Raw genomic sequence first — 19894 nt, forward strand, 5'->3', positions numbered from 1 at the left:
CTGTAGTAAAAATACACCTGTATCTAGAAGGTCCAACTGCTAGTGAGTCAGTATCCTGGCAAAGATTATACCTTGAAGACAAGAACACACCAAGCAACTACATGAAAAGGTTATTGAAAAGCACAAGTCAGGAGATGGGTACAAGAAGATTTGCAAGTCACTGAATATCCCTTGGAGTACAGTTAAGTCAATCATCAAGAAATGGAAAGAATATGGCACAATTGTAAATCTGCCTAGAGCAGGTCATCTTCAAAAACTGAGTGACCATGCAAGAAGAGGACTAGTGAGAGAGGCCACCAAGAGATCTATGACAACTCGAGGAGTTACAAGCTTCAGTGGCTGTGCCTGGATGCTTTACCAGTTGCAGCTTTATGGGAGAGTGGCAAAGGGAAAGACACTGTTGAAAATAACTCACATGAAATCTCAGCCAGAGATTGCCAGAAGGCATGTGGGAGACTCTGAAGTCAGCTGGAAGAAGGTTCTATCATCTGATGAAACCAAAACTGAGCTTTTTGGCCATCAGACTGAATGCTATGTTTGGCATAAGCCAAACATCGCATGTCATCAAAAACACACCATCCCTACAGTGAAGTATGGTGGTAGCTGCGTCATGCTGTGGGGATACTTCACTGCAGCAGGCCCTGAAAGGCTTGTGAAGGTAGAGGGTAAAATGAATGCATGAATACAGGGAAATCCTGGAGGAAAACTTGATGCTGTCTGCAAGAGAACTGCAACTTGGGAGATTTGTTTTCTAGCAAGACAAAGACCCCAAGCATAAAGCCAAAGCTACACAAGAATGGCTTAAAAACAACGAAGTTAATGTCCTGGAATGGCCAAGTCAGAGCCCAGACCTCAATTCAATTGAGGATATGTGGCTGGACTTGAAAAGGGCTGTTCACTCTTGATCCCCAGGCAATCTGACAGAGCCTGAGCAGTTTGTAAAGAATGGGAAAAAATTGCAGTGTCCAAATGTGCAAAACTGATAGAAACCTATTCACACACACTCAAGGCTGTAATTGCTCCCCAAGATGTATTTACTAAATACTGACTTAAAGGAGCTGAATACTTATGCAATCAATTATTTTGTGCTTTATATTTGTACAGTAATTAATTTAGGTCACTTTGTAGAAATCTGTTTTCACTTTGACAGTCTTTTTCTGTTGACCAGTGTCAAAAAAAACAAATTAAATCCACTATGATTCAATGTTGTAAAACAATAAAATATGAAACTTCCAAGGAGGGGTAAATACTTTTTATAGGCGCTATATAAGACATTAGTGCGGCCTAATTTAGAGTGTTGTATGCCGTTTTAGTCACCTACCTACAGGAAAGATATAAATAAGATTGAAAGTGCAGAGAGACTTTACAAGGATGTTGCTGGAACTGGGGGACCTGAGTTATTAAGGAAAGATTAAATTGGTTAGAACTTTATTCCCTAGAACGTAAAAAATGGAGGAGAAATTTGTTTGGATGGAGGTATACAAAATTATGAGGGGTATTGATAGGGTAAATGTAAAGAGAGAGTAAATGTTTTCCAGGAGGTTGGGTGAGACCACAACTAGAGGTCATGTGTTAAGAGTAAAATGTGCAATGTTTAAGGGGAAACATGAATAGAAACTTCTTCACTCAGAGGGTGGTGAGATTATGGAACAAGCTGCCAGTGCAAGTGGTGGATGTGATTTCAATTTCAACATGTAAGAGAAGTTTGGATAGGTATATGGATGGAGGGCTATGGTCTGTTTCTATGCTGTAGTTTTCTATGACTTGCATGTTGATTTGGGAGGCAAAGTAATTCCATGGCTGACATAAAGACTGGTGGGGTTTTTGATTGTGTGTACGGTATTCGTTGGCTGCAGAGATACATATATTGATGTGTTGGTGAAATGGGCTGAAAAATGGCCAAGTTTAATCCAGACAAATGTAAGGTGATGCATCTTGGGAGAACAAATGAAAGGCAGTTAGAAAGTATTGATGAATGGAGAGACATTGGAGGACAAATTCATAGAATCCTGAAAGCGGCAATGTTGGTAGATAATGTGAGGAAGACAGATGGGATACTAGCCCTCAATGAAATCAGTAGTAGGGAGTTGTATTCCAATTTTATGAAACCTTGCTCAGACCTCAGCTGGGCTACTGCAAACAGTTAAGGTCACCAAGTTACAGGAAGGATGTAATTGACCTGGTGAGAGTTCAGGAGAGATTCACCAGGAATGCATGAGACGGCGTAGTTAATTGATGAGGAGTGACTGGAAAAGCTTGATCTGTTCTCTCCAGAGCAGAGCTGGTTCAGAGGGAACATGTTTGGAATGTATAGTTAGGATAGATTGCAGAAAAAAAATTCCCATATCAACACTAGATAAATTAAAGTAGAGGACATTGGTTTTGAGTAAGAAAGAAGTGAATTGTAGGGGATATGAGGGCCTCTTCACCCAGAGAGTGTTAAGTGCCTGGAGTGCTGTTCAAGAGTGTGGCTAGCAATGGGTTATTGACAGCACTCAAGAAGTGTCTCGAACATTTGAATTGCTTAGGCATAGAGGGCCACAGACCAAGTTCTGGGCAACAGGATTAATAGATGTCATACTCATAGCAGCTCAGTGATACATTTTGGAAGTTTATATGTAGCTCTTAGGCTCTTCAGAGCTTAGAGTACAATTTCAGTAGGTCGGATAATGCATGAAATTCCTGGTTTAATAAAACTCAGATGACCCGATTTCTATTCAATATATGATGCTGAAGTTTACTCTACAACTCAGAATGTGGTTGACTACAGCTTGGCAGTGTCACAGATGAACTGGAATGCTAGGGTTGATTGAAGTTTGCTACATGGCACAGCAGTGAATTATTTAGTTGTTAAAATGGGGGAAGTGGTGCAGGCTGTTCCAGTTGTTAAATTTCTGCTTCAAATCGTAGCCACAGAGGTTTCAGAGAATTAGTAAGAGATTTGGACAGGTATTAAGTACTTTAGAGAAAATTATATTGCACAGGGTGCATTGTCCTTGACAAACAAAGTAACGGATTTGAATGTGGATTTCTATTAATGCTCTAATTTTTTTTTACTTATTTGTATAGAACCTGTGGAAGAGGATATTTTGCAGGTTGTTAAGTATTGTACTGACCTCATTGAAGAAAAAGATCTAGAAAAGTTGGACCTCGTTATTAAGTACATGAAAAGGTAATAAGTACATTTGTGTCAAGATATATTGTGTTTACTGTAATATCCAACTCAGGTATACTTTGTAGAATTATGTCCTACTTTTAGTTGATCTTATTTGTTTGCTGAACTGTGGCTAATTATAAAATAGTTTAGAGTTTTGAGTCATGATTTTTGTATGTTGTCTTAACAGTTTAAATCTTCATTGTTAGTGGGATGTAAGTTTAGATTCCATAAATCATGATGTCCCCAGGTTGGAGTTGCTTCTGGCTATGCATGGTTAAATTTACTCTAATGTAAAATTATTTTTCATAAATTATGAATCACTTTTGTTCTTGTTCATATCCTCTATGCACCACAGGATTGTACATCAGAAATTTTCAATAATCTGCATTCCTCATGCAGTTCTTTATTCTTTCTTGTCTATGCTGTAGAGATTGCAAGATGAGCAAAGGAGGGCCTTTCCCCCAATTTAGGCAACTCATTGGTTTGTATTTGCTAATTAAAATTAGATGCAGATTCCAACTTTTTATGTCTTCAAGAAAATAGACTGGGTTCAATCTGAGAAGCCATTGTAATGTAAGAAAAAAAGGAAGGGGCATGAATTGGCCATATGCATCTTGACCCTATACTTACTTTTACCATTTTCCCAAAGTAATCATCCTGTGATCTTTGAGTAACATTGCAAGTTAGAAACAGATGGGTCTTATATGATCTATGAAAAATGCTTTGCAAGTTATGTAGAAGAGATTAGTTGTGACAATATTGTGAGGTTCATTCTAAATCAATTGATATTTTTGTGCTCCTGATCACTGTATCAGTGCCAGGGAAGTGATGGATATTCTAATTGCAGTGATTGATTTCGTAACTTACTGTTTTGTTGAGGTCAAATATAAATTTGGTCTCAGTGACAAACTTATTTCACTATGAACATAGTGGAAAAAAAAAGTAGTTTTCTCTCCCCGTCGCCCAAACATGGGCAGGGTACAAATGCAGGTCTGAGATTTTAAAATCCACTCTGCTACGCAACTGTCTTACACATCACATTTTAAAGATGTTCTTGACATTTCTGATCTACTAATAACTAACTTGTTGTTCCTTTTGTTACCAAGATATTGGGAATTACTCTTGTTCAAGGCCCTAGATGATGTTCTGTATTGTTGTTTGGACTGACACATTTAAATTGTCACCTATCATACACAGCAAGACTGTTTCAAGCTTCTCCTTTAAACTATGCATCATTATGCCATCCCTTTAAAAATCCCTTTGTGCCAAATCCATCTAAAGTAACTTATGATAAATCTGAATTGTTATATTATTTTGTTGTTGATGCTGCATAGCTAAGATTTTTGTTAAAATAAATCGACGCTGCCCATCTGCTGAGATTACCATTCCTAATAACTTCTGTGATTACTGTTGGCAGTCATCAGGGCTGAATAAAATTCAGTCTTTTGGTCTGATAAATAACTGATCATCTTGATCATACCTGATTCACATGAATAGACCTTTCCCTCACATTCAATTCCAATTCTTTACATGTATTTATCTCCTCACATATAGACTTTTCTGCCTTCAATCAGCTGTATCTTGTAGGATATTCCATATAATACTTAACAGTTCTCTTGTTAATGTAATTTTTCCCAGTTCAATAATCAGTCATTTGCCTATTCTGCTTGAATACATTTCATGACCATTTTTTCCCCGTATCACATCCAGTAGCTTCTTGGTTCAGTACTGTTGCTAGACTGATCTGTTTTATATACTTTATATTGGATTTAGTACATGAACAGACAGCATTACTCTACATACAGTTGTAAATCCATAATAGTTCTAAATGTAATTGTGCTTAAGTATTTTTACTGCTGTCTTGCAGCATTTTCAGCAGTTGACTATTCTTGTTCCTTTGCATATCTGATTTCTGCAAATGCTCTTTCCCACTGTTCCTTCATTGCTGTTACATCTGCTAACTCCTTTAAGGAAAAGTAGATTCCCTTGCCACATTTTTCTGTGATCTCAGTCACAATGATTATAGTGAAAAAAAAATCTCCCCTTTGTGTTTCCTTATTATGGCCAACATAAACATTTATTATTGCAAGTTCTGTCCAATTTCATGGTGCTGACTGTATTACATTTGTTATTCTCAAGGTAGTGCCTTCAAACTTACTCTTGTCGTACGCCATTAATCTTCAATGGGCTTGCATTTACTGAAAGCTTGTGCCATAGTAATGGTGCATCTACAGCGTACACCATTATTATCATTTTGCAGAAATTCCAGGAACTTGTGCGTAAGTGACTCCTGCCATTATATATGCCACATGATAATTTTGCTGCCACTGTTGTGCTGCCCCAGAGGGATTTTTGCCTAAATAGTTAAACAACAAATTATAGTACTGCCCCTCCCCCAACCAACATTAAAATTAGTGCCAGGTTGCAGTTTGATTTTTGGTCCATAATAGAAAGGCACTGGAGCATAAGAATATTTCTAGTTAGGATTTACTGAGGATTGAAGTTTGTTTTACCAAGTCAACTAGGTTCTAAATAGTTGCCTTGGAATTCTCCAAATCATTTGATGTACATTTCTAAATAAAGTTACCATTTCCCACCTCCCCATCGAGCAACTTTTAACTTTCAAATTGTTCTAGTGATAGTACATTCCATGACTCCATCATAAATCCGAGTGTTTCTATCTTATACACTTTCTCCTTTTGTTCATTCATCCATCCATTTATTAATGACAACCTCCACCACTCACCTAACCCCATTGTGACAATTCCACACTTTAATATCTGAAATACTCTTTCAAAGAAAATGCTCTTGACTTGCACAATATTTTGTCCTTTTGCCAATGCCTAAATCAGATTGAGGCCATCTTTACCCTGTGGAGCAGTGGACTTTTTCTGTTCTTCAGGAATGCTTTTCCTCATCATATAATCAGCAACTATCACCATTACCTATGGTAATTCCTTCCTTTTGTTCTTTCCTATCAGTAGTTTTTGCATTTCTCCTACCCTTGACTTCAAATTGAAGCACATTATTTAAACTTCAGGTTCCTTGGTTTTCTTTTTCATACCAAAGGACTCCTGCTCTCCTCCCCCACCCCCTTACTAACCATTCAGTTACACGTTTGTATAAAATCTAAGTCTTTGAATTTTGCTGACATTTCTGGAAAGGCTGCTGAACTTAGCACTTGCTGGGCAAGGAAAATCATACATGATTCTTCTCTTGCTTGTAATTGGTACTCTTGAGTTTTTCATTCCTTTTGAAATAACTTTAATTCCGGAGCTCTCATTTTTATTCTTATAGTTTAAAACCTTGCTGGTACTCTAAGGCTTGGAACCTCATGCTTTAAGTATACAACAACTTATTGCACATAAAATAAACAATAGTAATACATAAGATTTTACCACTGTTAAGAAAATTAACTTAGCTACACAGTCTGTAAGGTAGGTGGCCACAGTAATCATCGGTGTTACAAGTTTGGCTGATCTTCAAATCTGTCACGACACCAGTGCAAATATTATCTGTTTTTATTTAGTACCTACCATTGAAATATAAAATACCTGTTAGCATTTCATATTTGAATGCCATTAATTAAATGACATCAGAAAGATCAGTACAATGCATGATGTTAACCATTAGTGCAATTCAGAAGTGGCAGTGGATCATGCTACTTTGGCAATAGAGTTTGATCTTGCATAGTTTAAGTGACAAATTGATAGTACCTGTCACTCTTAAGTGGGGAGGTGGGGATATGAATCTATACTAATGTGGTTTTGGCAGAAAGTCTTGAATTGTCATTTAACATATCTAGAAATCTACAGACAAATTAAGAATTAATATTTTGGATATAGGCTTACAACCAAATCATTAATAATTTTTCTTCAGATCAGAATTTCACTGAAGTTTTAGTTTGTTATAGTTTAGCTTGTTTGTTTTTTCATCTTTTATAATTTGATGCAGACACTTTTGATGTATTTTTGCTCCAGGCTGCTGCATAATTGTTATAATAAGTCACTGTTTACCAGAATCCAAGGAAAATTATACTTTCTATATTTACTATTTTTTAACAGGCTAATCCAACAATCTGCTGACTCCCTGTGGAACATGGCTTTTGATTTCATTCTTGACAATGTTCAGGTTGTAATGCAACAAATCTATGGAAGCATGTTAAAATTTACATGAAAAGACACTGCTGGTGATATTTTTAAAAACTGTAAAACACTGGAGCCTGGAGCTCTCATCTTGTGCCATAAAACCTTTGTGAAGCTCTTAAAATTTGCATGGTAGAAACGCATTGTGTTTTTATGAAACATTTCTGATAAACAACATTTTGTAGGTTTTTTCCCCCTTGGCAAATATTGTGTGCCAAATTCTTGTTGAAGTTGCATGTAAATAACTGTGTTGTATAAAGTATGTATGTAGAATACATTGTGTTTACAGAATTGTTGTTTATAAGTTTGTTTTTTAGTGGTTTACTTCTATTTAATAAAAAAGTTTGTTGTGAATTCATAACATTTTGTCTACTGTCATATTTAAAAAAAATCAGAAGACGTTGTATATTGGCATTTCAAACAATTTACCAAAACTTAGTTTTTATGATCAATGAAGTTAGTTATTTTTGTATAAATTTTACATTTGATATTGGGGAATACTTGTTTCTTATGAGTACCTATAATTTATCTTTAACCAACTCTAAACAGGTACAAATGAAGCAGAAAACTTTAAGCAATTAACAGGTTTGAAAACTACTGCATGTTTTCAATTTTAGTTTAAAGTGCTGCTCACCTCCAGAATTGTGTACTGCATAATGTTAATATTAACCAATTTGTGAGACAAGACCTGCTTCAATTTACATTGTAAACCACCTTTGCTAGAAATGTTTCAATGAATAGGTGCCTAGTCTGTCATGTCATGCAGCCAGTTTATACCACTTTTCCAGGTTCAAAGCTTGTTGGAGACTAGAGCACAAATCTCAGCTGAAGTCAAACCCTGTCATTCCTCTTACTATACTATCTCTTCTTTCAGTTAGTCCTGACGAAGGGTCTCGGCCCGAAACATCGACTGTACCTCTTCCTAGAGATGCTGCCTGGCCTGCTGCGTTCACCAGCAACTTTTGTGTGTTGCTTGAAATTCCAGCATCTGCAGATTTCCTCGTGTTTGCATTCCTCCATAACCTAGCCAATATTTATTATTTATGTGACAACATGAAAATTGTTTTTGCAGTAGGTTACCGTGCAGAAGTTGGTTGCTGGGCTTCCTATATTCTAACAGCAAGCCTAAGATATTTGTGACTGTAGAATGCTAGCATCTTTTGCATATTTTTCTGGGTGTCCAAGAATGATTTTTTTCACCTAATTTCAGGTAATAAAATTATTTTTAATAGCCTCAGTAAACCACTATCTTGTCTCCCTCCTGATGAAAACTATCCTTTCCTATCTTTCTCACTGTAATACTGTATGTCACCAACAACTTTCTATGGGTTAGGTATCCATCTTCAGAACTAATGGGAAACTCTTCAAATTAGAGTCATAGTCGTACAGCATAAAAACAGGGCCTTCAGCCTAACTGATCCATTCCAATCATCCTTCTGCTGGTCCAACTGTATGCATTCAGCACACAACCCTCCAAATGTCTCCTCTCCATGTACCTAAGAAAAGGAAAGGTACGTCACATCCGGAGTTTCTCCAGTTAGCGGGCGATTTCCCTCCACGCCTCTGACATAGTGGGGAATTGCGTCCGAGGCAAGTTACAGCAGTGGTTTGCTATTGCCTTCTGCTGGGTAAGTTTCCAAAGAGATCACCAGCACCGATGGAAAGTGTGCAGGGGAGCTGACTGGCTGGATTCGAACCCGGGACCTTTCGTCCCGAAGTCCAACACTGATGCCACTATGCCACCAGCTGGGTCTGTATCTAAGAAAATACCTCTAAAATGTGGCACTTATACCCACCTCAACTACTTCCTTTGGCAGCCCATTGCAGATACCCACTACAATGTGTAAAGTTACCATTCATGTCTCTTAAATCTCTTAACTGTATGTTCTAGTTCTGAACTACCATCCCCGGGAAAAGTCTACAGCTATTCACCTTATCTATAATACTCATGATTTTATAAAAGTCTGAGGTCACACTCATGCTTCTCCAGTCCAAGGAATAAAGATACAGGGTTACTAATCTCTCCCTATAGTCCAGGAACCATCTTGTAAAACTGCTCCAGATTGACAATGACTTTCCTATAAAAGCAGGACCAAAACTGTGCATAATGCTCTCCAAGTGCAGTCCCATCAACATCTCGTAAAACTGCAACATAATGGAACATTTCAGAAACAGCTTCTTCCCCTCCACCATCTGATTTCTTAATGGACTATTAACCTATGTAAACTATCTCACTTTTTTTAAAACTTTTTTTTTGCACTATATTTATTTTTGATATATACAGTGAATTCCAGTTAAATGGGCAATCAGTTAATCAGGCATCTCTAAGAACAAAAAAATTTAATTGAGAAAATTGCCATTATTCCCTTTGCTTATTTGGGACACTGCTGCTTAATTGGGGCAGGAGACGTGCCGAACAGATTCTAACTAGCATCAGTCACTACACTTGTATGGCCATTAGATGCTACACCATACCTAGAATAATCAGTTTTTAAATGGTGTCAGATGCATGTTTGTGTTCAAAAAGCAGTGATTTTTGTCACTGGTAGTTGGTGAGGAATAAGCAGCAAGACAATTCAGAACTGTTTTGCTCACTATGATTTCAAGCATTGAGGCTTGGAGATGTCAGAAACAGCTGGGAGTGAAAATGAAACAATTTCACCACTTCAATTTAGGAACTATGGAGAATTTCGAGGTAACGGCAATCACCTTGAATGTTACAATGAAAAAAGATTTGGAGGATGCAATCATCGATAGCATTGTATGAAGGCAGTCCTTTATCTGCATGTGGTGTTTTTTGCTGATGGTGTAAATTGTGTATGAAGTCCTCTGTCAATTACTACTAGCTTTATAGAACTGTTGGTAGTGTTCAAATTTCTTCTGTATTTCATTTAAATATATCATTTGCTACTCAGTTTCTTTTTTAATAACCTAATGTACTACTGCCTCAGAACAGCAAATTTCACAAGATATCCTAGTGATATTAAATCTGATTCTGACCAGTACCAAAGTGGGGGGGTAAATTAGGATTATTCAGAGCCCTGCATCAGGACCACACAGAAGCTCTACAAAAGCAGAAGGAGCACATCACAAACCATTTTCCCCATCAGAGAAAAGATCTGTGAATCACACACTAGACACCTCAAACTATAAAACCATCCCCACAATCCCGAGGGGCTGCCTAACCCTATCTACCATAGCAGTTACAAAAATCAAAACAAATTCCAAATAAGTGAGCAATAATGCATATAGTGCACCACAAAGGCCAGGAGTTCTTGGCCTCTGGTGCCGCACTTCAGAAAGGAGAAACAAGGCAAAGAGATATCCAAATGCCAAAGACTAGCAAATGCAGTCTCCACATACTGAACTGGGTGATAGTACGTGCTGATCAACACGTGGTCAAGCACACTCAGAGTTAGAACACTCCATTGGAGTTGATGTTGCTAACACCTTCCTGCCCAATTGTGCTTTTCCAGAAGTCGCTGTCCCTGCCAACTCTAGCATTGAAGTTGCCAAGAAGAATGACCTTATCTTACTTAGGAATATCGAATAGTATGCAGTCTAGGCTAGTGTAGAAGTTCTCTTTACATTGTCTGGTGAGTCTAGGGTTGGAGCAGAGGCACTTGTGATTTCCCCTTCCAGAAAAAGGTGTATCCACTCTTCTTCAATTGTCCTTCCTCAGCCAATTGCATTTCAGAGAGGACGGCAAGGTCAATTTGGAATCTTCTCAGCTCTCTTGAGATGATGGCAGTATGTCTTTCAGGCCAATTACTGGTTTCACTGTCCATAAATATCCACACATTCCAGGCTCCAAAATTCATATGCTTTTGTTTCAGACAGCAGTTTGGTGACCCCACTGGATGCGGTAATCCAGTTAGGAGTGAGCAGGCAGTATATTTAGGTGATGGACGGAGGGGGCCCTAGATATCACTAGAGTCAGCAAGCTGCTGTATATCAGGGGCTTCTTTATTGCCACCAGGGTAGTGTATAGCCAACACCATTGTGACCTAAACTCTCGTTGCTCCAAAGATGGACAAAGGCTGCTAAAGGACAATAATGCCATCAATACTTGATGGAAGGAACACATTCAGAAACTACTCAATTGTAACACCACTGTTGACATTGATTTCATCAACCAGATCCCACAATGACCCATGAAGGAGGACATGAGTAAGCCTCCCAGTATTAAAGAGAGGCAGACAACTTGCAAGAAATTAACAAGGCCACTGGGTCTGATGGAATTCCAGCAGAAATCCTAAAGGAAGGCTATAGAGGCATCTCCCTCCTCTCTACACCAGGAAAGGTACTCACCTGAATTTTGTGACCAGCTTTCACCTCTGGCAGAGGATCTTCTGCCTGAGTCTCAGTGTGGCTTCTGTCCAGCCAGAGGAACATCTGACATGATTTTTACAGTGGGTTTTACAGGAGAAAGCCTGGGAACAAATTTTTCCATTTCATAAGCAAAAGCATTTGACTCCATAAATTGTCCTGCCCTTTGGCAGGTACTGTCTAAAATCAGGTGCATGGAGAAATACTTCAAGGTCCTGCAGCTCTTATACCATGATATGAGTGCAACAGCGGCTCTGAAACAGCATCTTTTAAAGTTGATATAGGGGTCAAACAGGGATGCATCATTGCGATGGATTAGCCACATTATCTGTATGCCTGACTCCCTCCTCCCTAAAACAACTCCTGTTTGGCCAACCAAGGATGCAAAGCTCACTCCCATAGGGCAGAAAAGGTGGTTCAAGGATAATATCAAGGCCCACATCAATCTGAATGGATGGGAGAAATTAGCACAGGACAGGAAAAGCTAGAGAAGTACTGTCTATGAGGGGACTGCACAGCTCAAAGAATACCTCCACCATGCTGCTGAGACTAAGCAGCTTCAATGCAAGGAGAGACTGGGAAAAGCCCAACCAGTTACATCCACCACCACTTCAATGACCTACACCTGCCAACACTGCAATAGGACTTGTGAATCATGGATCCGCCTCTTCAGTCATCTCAAGACCCACAAGTGACTAGATCAACCACCAGAAGAATCATACTCGGCTACGAGTGATCACTGATGATGATGACGGTCCACACTTTCAGCATAGCCTGTACTGACTTCCAGAAGGCCACACTGACGATGCAGATGAGTTGCACACATTGAAGGAGCTGCCATAACACATCAATCACATAACATATCAAACATGTACTAAGAGGATTCATTGGCCATCAACATCAATATTCTTTAAGAGCAAGAAAAACAAAAGTTCTCAAAGATAAATAAAGCTTGTAGTTTGGAGGAATGGAAATAAATCATAAGATTAAAAACAACTGAAGTCACAGATAATGAAAACAGAAATAATATAAACCATCCACTTTGCAGAGACACAACATCCCAAAGCACTTTACAGCTAATGATGTATATTTGAAGCCAAGTCACTACTGTTGGAAACAGCAGTCAGATTAAACAAGACCTGACAAACATAAATATGATCATGGCAAAATATCCTGTTTTAGTGATTTAATTAGGGTAAAACAATTGAAACCTAAGCACTATGTTAGCTCAACCATACTACACATCAACTGCAATCAATTATTACTTCTCAATAGCTTTAAAGCACTTTACTTCTAAATTTCCAAAATAATAAAAATGGTATTCCTGGTCTGGAAAAGATAACACATAGCATGTTAAAGACTGCTACTGAATTTGAAAATTCTTCAGTCTACAAATCTGAATTCCGATCAAAATAAAAATAAATCTTTGGACAGAAATACATAAAGGAGAGACAAACTGAGGACAGAAAGCACGGGAGAAACTAAGATAAAACAGTGAAAACTGGCAGTCAAAAAGAATGGAAAATAGTCAACCTTTTCTCACTTAAAAATTAAAAATCAGCACTGTAATCCATTTATGTTTCAAAAGTCAACCTGCTTCTCATTTTATAATGGTTCATCACAGAAAATCCCAGGATCATGAAAATGTTAGTGAAATCTTTGAGTAACTATCATTTTTGCTTGTTTTTTTTTTAAAATAAGAAAGCTTAATGTGAGAATAGAGAAGACAAATACATACATTCAAATTTGAAAAAGCACAAAGACAAATCTAAATCCATGGTATGCAAGTCATAGTGATGGCAAAGGGAATCTACACCCATATGTTTCATCTAACAATTCACCAGGTCTGGCCTAAGTCAATGATTTGAGGGATATTCAAATAGTAAAATTTGGTTTCGGTTTCTTTTAAGTCAGTCGGTCAGAACCTGCCCATGTTACCACTGCCTTTGCATCGGGAATTCAGTTCCATTGACACAAAAGATAGAATTACACTTCACTGTGACTAATTGAAGAGAGAATACACATTGCTGAAACAAAAAGAATGGCCATTGGGAGAAGTACTAGAAGATGACTGACGCTCAATGAACAATAAAATAATTGGATTATGGAGTATGGTGTATGGTGGAATTTGTGCAATGAAGCCTTTCAAACAGTGGCAACACAACCAGCCATTATTTTGGTCCCCTTTGAAACATTGTACTGTGTTTTTCCCTGTACACATTTTTGGTGAGTCATCAGGGCTTTACTTAGTCAAGAATTACCCTCCACCTATCAATTATATTTGATTTTAGAATGATACATTGCCAGAAATACAAATGTCATCATCTTCAGCTTTATTTGTGATTTCAGCTTTGAAAGTTTACAGTATGGGTCACACAACCATCAATTGTACAAACAATAAAAGGCTGCTCTATATTTTTTTCCCCACAATGCAGGTGGAATTCTCCTCTTACCTAATTCCCTATAAAATTTCATAGGCACAAAAGCAGAGTATGTGAAATGAAATAACTGAGAAAGAGTTCCTGGATGAGAGAAAAATTCGCTATGTCCAAAATTACTTGTCAAAAAGGCTGTACACTGCTTCTGCACTGTAGTTCACAGGATTCAAACACTTTATTCATTATTTCACACAGTTAAAACGATTAGGGAGCACTACTTTCAAGTTCCAAGTAATGAAAGGAAAGATTTAAAAATACCAACTGGTACTGAAGATAAGGGAGGAGCAGGAAAAATAACCAGGCACACTGAGAATTGTAATAATATGTAAAACTGATCACTGTCAAACCAGTGCAAGTGTTTTGGTTTGTCATGGAAAACGTTTACTAGCTATAACCACTTTTTACTCTGGATTCTGGCTCTCAGCACTCCAGCGTGGCTTATTATTAAAGTCTTGTTTAAGCACAGACCTTAAATCACACTCAATTCTCCCTTTGCTGAAGTTTTGAAATGAAAACAAACTGCATTAGTTAGATAATTTCAAATACTTTCTTCAGTTCCATGATAAGCTGCCAATCAGACTTCTGCATCTCATCTCTGAACCAGTCTTTCAAGGCATCAATGGATTGTCGGCTGATCTGCAATACAAAATATTATAATTCAACAGGCAAAGCTACAAAAGATGACTATTGTACGTACTTTTTGGACAAAGACAAATCACTTTGAACTTCTAAGAATGATCAACACTTTCGTAGTCTTCACTTTGATATGTTGTTCTTCCCTCTACTGCTTCATTTTCTTTGTATAATGGGCTTCAATATTTGCTATCAGTCTTAGGAGTTTCAGCAACATGCTCCTCTAATATTTACATTTGACATCTGTTTAATGTACACAAAGCTGCTATCACTTGTAGTACTGTAGAAAGGAAAGGCACAAAACTAGATAGCTACTTTTAAAAATTTTTATGCACAGTGGCAGATCTTCAAACTCATTTTTTATGGATTTTGTTGCCTTAAGGATTCGGGACTGTTTGTTTAAGGTAGATTAGATTCCTAGAGTCAGTTTCTCTCATTTCATTTTTATTAGGTATAAAAGTGATATACAACAGTTCTAATGAAATGTCAACCAAAGCAGTAATGCTTTTCAATGCTGACTGAACCTGCTATGCTTTCTAGAATCCTTGCTTGGAGTTCAATTAATTAAACTAGGAAGTGAAAAAATGATCAGTTATAGCCACAGTTTATCATGAGTTAAACACTAGGTTGTTTTATCATTTTTAGACACAGTTGAATTGCACTTATTAATACTAGAAAAACATATTATGCATTAAACTACTCTTCTTTATGTCATTTGAAAGTAGATCTAAATTCAGACTGAAGTTAAAACCATGCTTGGGATTTCCAACATCTGCAGAACCTCTTGGTTAAGAGTGAAAGAAACATATATCCTCTGATTCAAGTAAGGTTTTCAGCTTTTTGCTGTCCTCATGTAAGCATAAATACCACTATTAAACAGAATATATTTAATATCGCAACATATTTCAAATGCATCCCAAGGCTAAAACAGGTAGTCTTGAAATAATGAACTGCCGCTAAGCAATATCAAATAATTTCATTGATCTTACTAATAACATTTGTATTAATAAGTTATAACAATTAATTTACCATAAAATGCGGAGCTAAAGTTTAATTACACAAAAAAAAATTTGAGAACATACAGAACATGTAATTTGAATATAGATTTCATAGGACCAATTACAATATACAATTCCTATTTAACATAGAAGCCAAACTACCATTTACCAGTGTAATTACTAAATTAATCCAGTTTCATTAATTTCTTCAGTGATATTTTGTTCATCACCATCAAAAGAGAACGGATGTGAACAAATTGTAAAATGGAAGTTTTAAATAAAGATTAAGTTGGGTGTAAACAATCCAAAGACCAATAGGTATTTTGCAGTTTAGGTTCAGAATCAATACAGTGAAAGAAATAGATCCAGGACCTGTAATAGGAGCAGAGTGCCAGTTTGGGGACAATTAAAGTGATTCTATTGTTACATTATCCACGAGCAGGGTTTAGCAGTGGACCAGCACAGGAAATGCAGTCAAAAACAAGTCAAAAAAATCCTCAAGTCTGTAAAGAATGAGTGTTTTTCTGTGAACTAAGCACCTAAGTGAACTTTAGGTTACAGAGGACGGTAAACAGACAGCTGCAGGACCAACCTGGAAAGAACCCTATGCATTAAAATTTGATAGCCTTTGAACTATTTGCAACAACTCTCTCTCCAAGGTTGAGTTGTGGCTATAACAGATGGCAGATTTCAGTGCCATTATCCTTAAAGCAGAGCTGTTGCAAACATTTGTCAGCACTGCCATTCAGGCTGACAAACTGCTCTCCAAATGAATATAGTTTTCTTGTAAGTGTTCTCTACAACCTCTTCCATCTTCTAGCAAAGTAGTATTCTTTGTGTATTCATCACTCATTATCCTAGTCAAGCTGGATCCCAAAAGGAAGACCTGCCAGCATAACCAGGTCTAGATGTAACAGATTTGTTCAGAAGAGATACAGCTGGGGAACAGGACCTTTGGCTCAATGAGCCCACATTGACCAACCACCTAATTGCACCAATTCTAAATTAATCTCATTTTTTCCTCCCCACATTTTTATCAACTCTCCTTCCCTCCACATTCTAAACATTAGGAACAATTTACAGTAGTCTGTAGAAGCCATGTTTCTATTTTCTGTTTCTCTGTAGTATTTTGTGTTGCACATTTATTATGTTAATTTGTCATGTGGCTGGGGGTGTGGCAGAGATGAATGAGTATAGTTATGTATTCACACTTTGTCTAAGTACAGTTTAATCTGGTTACAGCCAGGGAGTGAGCCGGTGGGTGATTTTTTTTTGTTGATTGCTAAAGTCACTTGCATACATTAATTTTTATATTATGTTAATTGGAACATTAATCTTGCTTTATTGCTAGTTTTAGTTTAGTTAGTTTTTTTTAAAATGCTATAAGATTGCTCGTACATTTTTTGATTTGGAACTGTTATTTTGGAAGCTCATCACCCAGTGTCATCCCCTGAACACAGTCTCTCAGCGGTTTTGGTTTCTTTCCAAGTAACCGCTAACTTTTGTCAATAAAAAAAAGTGATACCAAATGAACACTGGTCTCCGGCAAGGGACTGCCTCAGATGTGTTGACGAGTTCGTAATCACAACCCCAGCAGCTCGTGGCAAGTGAACAACCTTTTGCTGATTCACACTGTGTATTTGTGCTTTGAACAGTTTTGTTTGGGAGGCACTGCCTGGGCATTGAGGACCATTGCTCAGTTATGTTGTGTTTGTCCGAGGGTTCGTCACTTTGTTTTATTGAAGTGCCGATGTTTGAATTTGAAGACTGTTTGTTCAGTCTGGTTTAAGCGCTGTGGATGTGCGGACGGTTTGCTTGTTGCCTACATTTATTGAATCGAATACCGCCAGTGCGTTTTGCGAACAAGGTTCATTGTGAGTGGCGCAATAAGGAGAAAGTAACATGAGTGAATTGAGGCATTAAACTGACAACAGTGACCCTCATATCAGGGCTGTACCATTTCCCAGATGGTAGCAGCTGGAATAGATTGTGGTTGGGGTGACTTGGGTCCCCAAAGATCCTTTGGGCCCTTTTTACACACCTGTCTTTGTAAATGTCCTGAATCATGGGAAGTTCACAACTACAGATGCACTAGGCTGTCCACACCACTCTCTGCAGAATCCTGCAATTAAGGGAGGTACAGTTCCCATACCAGGCAGTGATGCAGCCAGTCAGGATGCTCTCAATTTTGCCCCGGTAGAAAGTTCTTAGGATTTGGTGCCCATACCAAACTTCCTCAACCATCTGAGGTGAAAGAGGTGCTGTTGGGCCTTTTTCCACCACACAGCTGGTGTGTACAGACCATCTAAGGTCCTCTGTGATGTGGATGCCAAGGAACTTAAAGCTGTTTACCCTCTCAACTCCAGATCCATCGATGTCAATAGGGGTTAACCCGTCTCCATTCCTCCTGTAATCCACAACCAGCTCCTTTCTTTTTGCGACGTTGAGGGAGAGGTTATTTTCTTGAAACCACTGTGTCAGAGAGATGACTTCTTCCCTGTAGGCCACCTCGTTATTGTTTGAGATTAGGCCAATCAATGTAGTGTCATCGGCAAATTTAATTAGCAGATTCGAGCTGTGGGTGGCGACACAATCCTGGGTATACAGGGAGTAAAGGAGGGGACTTAGTACACAGCCCTGAGGGGCTCCTGTGTTGAGAGTCAGAGGGGTGGAGGTGAGGGAGCCCATTCTTACCACCAGCCGGCAATCTGTCAGGAAGTCCAGGATCCAGCTGCAAAAGGCAGGGTCAAGACCGAGGTCTCTGAGCTTCCTGTCGAGCCAGGATGGAAATATGGTGTCGAATGCTGAACTGTAGTCGAAGGACAGCATTCTCACATAAGCATTAGATATACGTCTCACTTTCCATCAGACAATGTTTCTCAAACTCCAAGCCATGTTTTGACTATGCATACAGCAGAGGGCCTACAGGATGATGTAGACCTGAGTGACAGTGTGTCAAATGTCAGTGCTCAAAGTTCTGCTGCAGGCAGAGCATCTTCTGTATCTACCATCTCCTCTGTATGCATTAAAATTGAGGCTGATTTAGCAGCATTAATCACACAGCAACAATGATTGAAGGACAAATGTGCTCTGGAAGAGCAAGAGGAAAAGCTACAGAAAAGGAAGCAGCTACTTAAGTTGAAGGAAGGAAGTGCCACATAGGCGGCCAAAGTTAATGTGCTAAGGGCTTCAAGTGTGGCAAGTGCTAAAAGTGATCCAGCAGGACAGTCCTATGGTGTGAGTTCGCAAATTGAAATGGCACAAAGAAAAACAACAATCAATGTTGATTCATTTGTTCCTCAAGTGTCTGTGAAACATGAACATAACCCCCAGGAGGTAGTTCAGGATGCTCATGCTCAGCCTGCACTAAGAACGTACTCTAAAGCTACTTCATATCCCACAGATTGAAGGGCTCATGAGGCCATTCACTTACAGCATGGAAACACTCTTATTTCAGTATTACTGATATTATGAGGAAGCAAAATGAAATAGCAACCTTATTGGCACAACAATGCATTTCATCTTTGCCTTGAAGAGAGATTCAAGTCTTCGATGGTGTTCCATTGCAGTATCATGCATTCATGAGGGCTTTTGAAAATAGCGTTGAAAGCAAAACTGACAGCTATGGTGACTATTTCCTTGAACAGTACACCAGAGGTTGCCCTAGCGAACTTGTCAGAAGTTGCCAGCATGTTGACCCTAAGAAAAGATATGTAAAGGCTAAGGATTTGCTACAGGAAGATTTTGGTAATGAACAGAAAAATGCATCCCCATACATGCAAAAGGTGCTTTCTTGGGTATCTATCAAATATGAAGGTGTGAAAGATCTTCAAGACTACCATCTTTTTCTGTTGTAATGTCATAGAAGTGCAGTATATGCTCAAGCTGGACATGCCTGCTAATATGTCAATTGCCATAAAGAAACTGCCTTATGTGCTCAGGGACATATGGAGAATGGTGGAGTGCAAACTGCAAGAAAGGCACAACTATAAGATTACTTTCACCAACATTGCTCATTTTATTGAAAGGCAAGTAAAGATTGCTACAGACTCACTATTTAGGAATATACAGGATGCTACATCATGTGCAGTAAGCAAAGGTGTGAACAAAATTCACCCACAACTTCGTTCTAAGGCTGAAGGAAGCAGCTTTGCCACAACTGTGTCCACTGTGAGAAGTAAAGCTAATACTGAA

At 38.3% G+C, this 19894-nt stretch overlaps 2 protein-coding genes across 4 annotated transcripts in view; one reads left to right on the forward strand and one right to left on the reverse strand.

Moving 5' to 3' along the window:
* rev1 (REV1 DNA directed polymerase) overlaps positions 1-7663 on the forward strand; it is a 100806-nt gene extending 93143 nt beyond the window's left edge. For 2 of the 3 annotated variants that reach the window (XM_072263274.1, XM_072263275.1), the window contains exons 22-23: positions 3070-3172; positions 7222-7663. In XM_072263274.1, the coding sequence (XP_072119375.1) occupies positions 3070-3172; positions 7222-7333 (215 nt within the window). In that variant the 3' untranslated portion in view covers positions 7334-7663. Of the gene's footprint in view, positions 1-3069; positions 3173-5296; positions 5437-7221 lie in introns of all 3 variants that reach the window. The other variant, XR_011886582.1, reaches the window with a different exon arrangement.
* A 6284-nt stretch (positions 7664-13947) lies between these two features.
* eif5b (eukaryotic translation initiation factor 5B) overlaps positions 13948-19894 on the reverse strand; it is a 60480-nt gene continuing 54533 nt past the window's right edge. The window contains exon 24 of the mRNA XM_072263277.1: positions 13948-14705. Coding sequence (XP_072119378.1) covers positions 14598-14705 — 108 coding nt within the window. The 3' untranslated portion in view covers positions 13948-14597. The remainder of the gene's footprint in view (positions 14706-19894) is intronic.

Source organism: Mobula birostris, chromosome 7, assembly GCF_030028105.1.
Source record: "Mobula birostris isolate sMobBir1 chromosome 7, sMobBir1.hap1, whole genome shotgun sequence".
Lineage (NCBI taxonomy): Eukaryota > Metazoa > Chordata > Chondrichthyes > Myliobatiformes > Myliobatidae > Mobula > Mobula birostris.